Genomic DNA, 8633 nt, shown 5'->3' on the forward strand with positions numbered 1-8633 from the left:
ATGATTCTGAGTAATTTCAGTAAGATTTCAGTCAAATCGCCTACCTCTACTTATTTAGTTACCATTAATGTTGTCAACTTCAACATAATCTGTTCAAGGCATTTAAAGGATGAAACAAATTACGTTATATGTGCAATTCTTATTTTCTGTAATGGGAAGCACAGGGCATAATATGTTTTACTTTGATCATCTCTATATGCAGCTTCAGAGATCTGTAAATCTCCTCCTCTTGATTACACAATCACCAGCCGTGAACTAAAGGACATGTTAAAGCTGGGCTATGAGAAGATATTGATTGGTAATTCACAGAAAGGTCATCAGAAGAACCTGGATGATATTTACACTGACCTATATGTGGTGGAGAACGAGACTGGAGGAAGAGAGAATGACCATGAGGTGATACAGATGGAGTCAAAACACAAACAACAGGATGAACCAATCAAGTGTAATGACATGTTTAAAGTTCAGCCTGACACAGGTCGACAAAACAGAAGAGTCCTGACACTGGGGATTGCAGGAGTGGGAAAAACTGTGTCTGTTAACAAATTCATCCTTGACTGGGCTGAAGGAGAAGAGAATCAGGAAATAGTCTTCATATTTCCACTGCCGTTCCGTAGACTGAATCTGATTAAAGAAGAAAAGTACAGTCTCATAGGTCTGTGTAACAAGTACTACTTTAGTAGAGCTGGAGGACTGAGCTCTCTTCCTGAACAACAAGGGAAGGTCATGTTCATCTTTGATGGACTGGATGAGTATCGCTTTGACTTGAACTTTGAGGAGGAGGATGGATTTACAGATGTTGATAAGGAAATGACAGTGAGTGAGATAATAACACATCTCTTAAAGAGACAGCTGATGTCCTCTTCCCTCATCTGGATCACATCTAGACCAGCAGCATCCGGTCTGATACCCCGAGACTACATTGATCAGGTGACTGAGGTGCGAGGATTCAATGATGAACAGAAGGAGCAGTACTTCATCAAAAACAGCAGTCCTGAGGTTGCTGGAAACATCATCGCTCACATCAGGAAATCCAGGAGTCTGTACATCATGTGCCACATCCCTGTCTTCTGCTGGATCTCTCTCACTGTTCTTCAGCCTCTGTTGGGTAAAAAGTGCAATGGCAAAACACCGACAACTCTCACAGGGATGTACACCAACTTCTTACTGTCTCAAAAGCAACAGATGAAAAAGAAATACAGCAATGATCCTGGCCCTGACGCCAATGTCTGGTCTTTTGAAGAGATCATTCTGAAGCTTGGGAAACTGGCCTTTAAACAGCTGGAGGAAGGAAATCTGATTTTCTACAAAGAAGATCTTCAGGAGTGTGGGCTGGACATCAGTGAGGGGAAAGTGTTCTCTGGGTTATGTACTCTGATGTTTCAGGAGGAAAAAGAAGTTTCAGATGCAAAGGTTTACAGCTTCATACATCTCAGCGTCCAGGAGTTCCTCGCTGCTCTCTATGTGTTTTATACTTACAAAATCAAGAAAACAAATCCATTTCTTGATTTCTGGAAAAAGCTGACATGGAAACTCTCTAAAAAGACCCTGTTTGGACTTCATAAGGCTGCAGTCAAGAAGACTTTACAAAGCAGGAATGGACACCTGGACCTTTTCCTCCGGTTCCTGCTGGGTCTCTCACTGGAGTTAGGGTTAGATCAGAGTGATCAGAGTGACCTGAAGGAGCTACTGCCAGGACTGAAGCTCAAAACAGAAAACACCAAAGACACGACTAACTATATCAAAAAGAAAATAGAGAAGGAGAAATCAGCAGAGAGGACCATCAACCTCTTCTACTGTCTGAATGAACTGAAGGATGACTTTGTGGAGGACCTCCAGAAGAGTCTGAGCTCTGGAAATCTTACATCGCAGGATCTGTCCTCTGCTCAGTGGTCAGGTCTGGTGTTTGTGCTCCTGATGTCAGAAGAGACTCAAGAGAAGTTTGAACTGCAGAAATACAGAAGATCTGATGAAGCACTAAAGAGACTGATACCAGTGATCAAGAACACCAGAAGAGCATTGTAAGAGTTTCTTTACAACCAATATTATACACTGTTAGTTTTTTTTAGTTGGTTCTTCATTTTCTGTGGGTGACTTTCATTCTCTCTTAAATTCAGTAATTACTGGGTACCTTTTTAGCTTTAACTTTATGACTGCAATCAGTGGTTTCTCAATTAATCTGTGGTCCAGATTAACACATTAATGTTGCTTGTTCTGTCCTCTACACAGGCTACAGTGCTGTAATCTCACTGCTCAGTCTTGTGAGAGTTTGTCTTCAGCTCTACTATCCTCAAACAGTGTCCTGAGAGAGCTGGACCTGAGTAACAATGACCTGCAGGATTCAGGAGTGAAGCTTCTCTCTGATGGACTGAAGAGTCAACACTGTAAACTGGAGACACTGAGGTCTGAGTTTAAACACCTGATTGATTATTTTAAACATGTGTATTACCAAAATCACACTGTTAATGTAATCTGTGTTCTTCTTTCTCAGCTTGTGCATGTGTAATCTCACTGTTCAGTCCTGTGAGAGTTTGTCTTCAGCTCTACAATCCTCAAACTGTGTCCTGAGAGAGCTGGACCTGAGTAACAATGACCTGCAGGATTCAGGAGTGAAGAAGCTCTCTGATGGACTGAAGAGTCAACACTGTAAACTGGAGACACTGAGGTAAATAGGTTTTCTTTTAAAATAAATGAAAAGACCTGCAACTCCACCTGTATGACTCCACTGAGCAATGACACAGACTGGCCACCCTTTTCCTTTTATTATTCACTATTTGTAGAGCTTAATTCATATCTAGTTTGCCTATCTCATTCAACAATTAGCAATCTATCAAAATTGGTCTTTGGAATTGCCATTCTCCTGGTAACAAAACAGAATTCATCACAGGTCTTTCCATCTATTCTAATCTCTTCTGGCTCTTACTGTTTCTTACCCCCCTATGGATAGAGGATACTTCTGCAGTGTATCTTCCTCTGGATCAACAAGGCAGCTTTATGAAAGAATTGCATGTGCAGCTTTCAACCTTCCCCGAGGATGGGACTCCTCTGGTGGTACTTGGAGTTTTTAACATCCACCTAGGCAAGCTTTATAATGCTAAATAGTACACTCTGCTAGCCTCTTTTGATCTGAGGAAAGTGCCTACCTCAGCTATTCACAGATCAGGTAGGCATCTTGGCCTTATCTATATCTGTCACTGCTCCTCTGACAATGTGCTGGTAACCCAACTACACGCATAAGACCACTTCCCCCTCACCCTAAATTTCACTTTTCACATATTTCATTCACCTCCATGCATCACCTTTCCCAATCAAGGCTCCACTCCTGCTAAGACAATCTGGCCTTTTTATTTATCTGGCCAGTATGCCACATCTCCTCTGCCACTTAGCTATCTGATGTTCTCAGAGAGCATCGGTCCTAACTCAGGGTGACAGAAAGAGCATGCTGTAAATCAACCTTCTATCATAAACCAAATTTACTCTTCTAACTCTCCTATGATCTTCAAAACGTTCTGTAGGATCATTTTGATTTTCTGATTCCTTCATGGAGCTGAATGAAAACTCTGATCTACCTACCTCTTTCCCAAGAAACTCTCAAAAGCTGATACCATGGAACATAACAAAAACCTTTCTGAGAAGCAAACCTACAAGAAAACAAGTTGTTCAGCTGTCTCAGTCACTCATCCCGTACCTCTACCAGAGCACGTCACAGACACTCTCAGTGTGATTGGTAAAATATGACCAGACAAAGGTCTTGGTGAATGCTGTATTTTTTTATGATTGTTCTAAATTGAATAGTTTAGAGGACAGTTTCGAAAGTGTCTGGGATCCAATAGGCAGGATACACCAGCGCAGGGTGTCATTCTGTAAGCTTTCTGATAATCTCAATTTTACTAGCCAAATAAAATATATTAACCTACTTTGAATTGTACAGCAATCATTATGACTAGTAAATTGTTAGGACACTTTTGTTGACCTTTGGTGTATTATAGTCAGTGTGGATCAAACTAGCATCACAAATGAATGGAGCGACCAGTTAGCACTTTTTAGTGCTCCTTTTTCATCTGGCAAGTTGCATAATAAAAGACCAGGTATGCTACGCTTACTGTTACAAAGCAACCATCTGACAAACACACCACAGAAACAACCACACACTCACTACTGTCCTTAAGTCACCATCACCCGTGATCCAGGCTTGCAGCATCACCTGGACTACAATTCTGTCACTTTATGAACTACAAATCCCGTCATGCACCACACACACCTGTTCCAGATCTCTGATGATTGCACACACACAGCTGGTAGCTCATCTAATCTGACTGCAGACTATATATACTGCTCACCTTCCCACACACATTGCTGAGTCTTGTTATACTGTAGCATTATGAAGCATTTCCGTATCTTATTTTTCTTTACCATTTTTCCTGACCCTCACCTCCTGTCTGCAGCCTGTACTTACCATTTGCCTGTTTCTTGACTATTTATTTTGGATTAACTGTCCTGCGGTTTACCATTGCCTGCCAGACGATTCTTAATAAAACTGCACTTGGATTCTCTACTCCCTTGTCCAGCTTCCCTTAGGCTACACCTTGTCTTGCCTGTCAGTGTGCTCACAAAGCCAAACTCGAACACTTATAGACAGTTACAGATGATTATTGGAGTGAATATCCTTCCTGCTGTTTATAAAAAAAACACTTGAAACTAGACAGTCTTTTGGACATGAGAATCACAAGAGCTGCATCCAAATCCTCAGTGTTCACTTTCTATGATTTGTTTACTGCTGTTAACATGATTGACCAGAAAATCCCTTAGGCAATCCCTCAGGACATTGGGTATCTTGGAAACTGTACTCCAGTAGTTCAGCTCTTACCTCTAAGGAAGGTCATTAAGGGTGTCTTGGAGAGGTGAACTGTTCAAGCCTTGCTACTGAGGAACCTCAGGGCTCTGCTCTAGGTCTGCTTCTCTTCTCCATCTACATGACATAACTTTGGTCTGACATTCAAAATCGTGTCCTGTCCAGGCTAGACTAATGCAATGCACTCTTGGCTGGCCTCCCAACCAAAACCTCAAGCCTCTGCAGCTTCAAGCGAGCTGAACAAGCCTACTCAGTTGCTATCTGGTGTGTTAGTGACGCCTGTCTGCCAGACTAATGTGTTTGTGTTTGTAGGTTGTCTGGCTGTATGGTGACAGAGGAGGGCTGTGGTTTTCTGAGTTCAAACCCCTCACACCTGAGAGAGCTGGATCTGAGCTACAATCATCCAGGAGATTCAGGAGTCAAGCTGCTCTCTGAACAACTGGAGGATCCAAACTACACACTGGACAAACTCAAGTTTGTGGAGCATACATACATATGCCGTCAAATAAAGGAGTTGTCTGCCAACATGTTCTGTAGCTGGTTGTGACAAAATTGAACATTTTAGGTTAATTTTGAGCTCTGAGCAATGTTTTACTGGCTGAATGTGTTTAAATCTGTGTGTGTTTACAGTGTGGATCATGGAGGAGAGAAGAGGATTACAGCAGGACTACACAAATGTATGTCTACACACATATACACAATCACACTACACACACAGTACACACTCACTCACACACATTATTTTCAAACTCAGTATATCCTATTTTCAGGCGGTGATTATTTGTAATTGTAAATGTAATTTAGAGCTTTGCATTCATATTAAGGGTACATGGTATTAAAGGTGTAATGTATTAAACCACGCTCTGTTTTTGTAGAACCTTGGGTGGATTCTGAATCTCTATATAGATTGCATCACATTGATTTCTTATCATGTAGCCTATCGTATATACCGTAACATCAATATTCATCACATTACATATATCATGTCTCTTCTTGTGTTCAGATGCCTGTTTCCTCACACTGGATCCAAACACAGCAAACGCTGAACTCATTCTGTCTGAGGAGAACCGAGAGGTGACTGGTGTGAGAGAGAAACAGCCGTATCCTGATCATCCAGACAGATTTGATTGTGTTCTTCAGGTGTTGTGCAGAGAGAGTGTTTGTGGACGCTGTTACTGGGAGATTGACTGGAGTGGAGATCATGTGTTAATATCAGTGTCGTATAAGAGCATCTCGAGGAAGGGATACGGTGAAGAGTGTTGGTTTGGTAATAATGATCATTCCTGGAGTTTGAGCTGCTCTCCCTCCAGTTTCTCATTCAGATACAATAACATGAAGAATGCTCTCCCTGTAGAGCCGATCAGCAGGAGAATAGGAGTGTTTGTGGATCACAGTGCAGGAACTCTGATCTTCTACAACATCAATGAAGACACAATGATCCTCATCCACTCAGTCCAGACCACATTCACTGAGCCGCTCTATCCTGGGTTCTGGGTTTATTCTGAATCATCAGTGAAACTGTGTTGATGAACAAGAGACTGAGGAGAGTTTGTACCTTTGGTTGCATCTGCTCCCAAAATTGTATCTATGTAACCTCAAAATAAACACCCCAAATCAGAAAAAGTTGGGATAGTATGGAAAACACAAATAAAATATCCTCTTAATCCACAGCAGGACTCTGTAATGTGTGCAGAATGTGGTTCTGGATTGTCTTGTTGATCTCTGCATGGGCGTTGCTGTAGAAGAAGGCAGCATATTGTGCTCCAGAATCTGTTCAGCATTAATGGAGCATCACAGAAGAGCAGGTTACCTTAACTAAGGGCACGAACACAACCCCAGACCATGACAGACCCTGGCTTCTGGACTTGTTGCTGGTAACAGTCTGGATGATCATTTTCTTCTTTGGTCTGGAGCACACGGCATCCATTTCTCCCAAAAACACCTGAAATACTGATTTATCAGACCACAGTACACATTCCACTGTGTGATGCTCCATCCCAGATGCCTCCGAGCCCAGAGACGTCGACTGCACTTCTGGACACTGTTAACATAGGGCTTCCTTTTGGCACAGTACAGTTGTCACTGGCATTTATGGAAGTAACTATGCACTGTGGTATTTGACAAAGGTTTTCCGCAGTAGTGCTGAGCCCATGTGCTGACCATTTAAAACCCTAAACACGAGGAGTAAAATTTTAAACTCTATTCTAAAACATACCGGCAACCAGTCCAGAGAAGTCAAAGAAGTCTAGCTCACCCCACAGTTTTAGAAGATAAACATTCATCAACACAAACTGAGAAGGTTCTGTTGTTTAAATAGGATTTGAACCAATGAAGAGCAACACCTTTAATACCAGCGCAATGATCAAGTCGGGAAATAAGAATGTCACGATTTACCGTATCAAAGGCTGCACTCAGATCCAACAACAGAAGTATTAGGCTCTTGGGTTTAACAGCTTGTTCTAAACTAGAGCAAGTAAACAGGACAGGGTTGTGATCAGAGAAACTCAAATCACAAATACTAAGATTGTGAATAGTGACGCTGTGTATGATCAAGAGTGTGTCCGAGTGAGTGTGTAGGTCAGGGGTCACCAATCTCGGTCCTGGAGGGCCTGTGTCCCTGCAGGGTTTAGCTCCAACATGCCTCAACACACCTGCCTGGATGTTTCAAGTACACCTAGTAAGACCTTGATTAGCTTGTTCAGGTGTGTTTGATTAGGGTTGGAGCTAAACTCTGCAGGACACCGGCCCTCCAGGAACAAGTTTGGTGACCCCTGGTGTAGGTCCTGTAACTGTTTGAGCTAAGTCAAAAGAGTCAATAAGGCTTTTAAACTGATTAGCAAGTGGGTTTGTATCACAGCAGACACGAATGCTAAAATCTCCAACAATTAAAAGCCTATCAAATCGAGAGACGATTCCACCAAGAAAATCAGCAAGCTATGAAGTCTTTGGTTACTTTGAGGGACGATGTATACAACAGTAATAGAAAACTGTTCATCACTTCTCAGGTGGAACACTACCTCAAAACTTGGGAAAGTCTCAGTATTTAAAGTTCGAGTAGTGAAGTGTCCTTTAAGAGTGCATGCATTTATCAGACACATCTGAACTTGCACTGAGCCACCAACCAGCTGAGCTGTGCGGTTTAAAGGATGAAGATTCCTGTGGTTTATTCCTCCTTGACGAGAGAGAACCAGGGATGGCCATGATTTTGTGGAATAATCTCTATCACGGGCCAAACATCTTGCTGTGGAACCTTCACTGATCATCATGATACACCCCAGCTATTGATCGGCCATTGAAAGCCATGAGAGGACAACGTAGAGACAACCGTGTTAGATGAAGTTTTATTTTGACTGCAATTCCTCCGCACTTTCCTCTCCATCTGCAGCATTTCTTACAGCATTGATCCCGCGGTGTTTGATGCATGCAGACCGGAATGGACACCAGTAAAGGTGGAGGCCAGTAGTTAAAATCCATTCTGTTTGTAGCATCGTTGGTTAAAACTTAACTCCACTTCTTGAATAAAGGAGAGATTGCCGATCACACACTAGAAGTCAGAGTCAGAGAGCTCAAATATTCTGTGTTCATACTGTCTGCAGTGAAACACAAGTCACAGTACATCTGGAAATCACTGCTCTCTTTGTTTGTGTTTTCCATTCTGCCCCAGCTGTTTCTGATTTGGGGTTGTAGATTGGAGCATTTTTGAGTGATAATATTTGTGCGTATTTTATTTAAATATGTATTAATTAATAAAATATGACAGCAATAAACGTGTGCTGCAATT

The 8633-nt window shown here is 42.0% G+C and overlaps 1 protein-coding gene across 1 annotated transcript; it reads left to right on the forward strand.

The window, feature by feature from the left end:
* LOC130220580 (protein NLRC3-like) lies at positions 1-7426 on the forward strand. The gene is made up of 5 exons (XM_056452812.1): positions 1-10; positions 203-2021; positions 5165-5326; positions 5483-5529; positions 5856-7426. The coding sequence occupies exons 1-5, from the start codon at positions 1-3 to the stop codon at positions 6377-6379; spliced, it is 2562 nt and encodes an 853-aa protein (XP_056308787.1). The 3' UTR covers positions 6380-7426.
* The last annotated feature ends 1207 nt before the right edge of the window (positions 7427-8633 follow it).

Source organism: Danio aesculapii, chromosome 3, assembly GCF_903798145.1.
Source record: "Danio aesculapii chromosome 3, fDanAes4.1, whole genome shotgun sequence".
NCBI classification, from domain to species: Eukaryota; Metazoa; Chordata; class Actinopteri; order Cypriniformes; family Danionidae; genus Danio; species Danio aesculapii.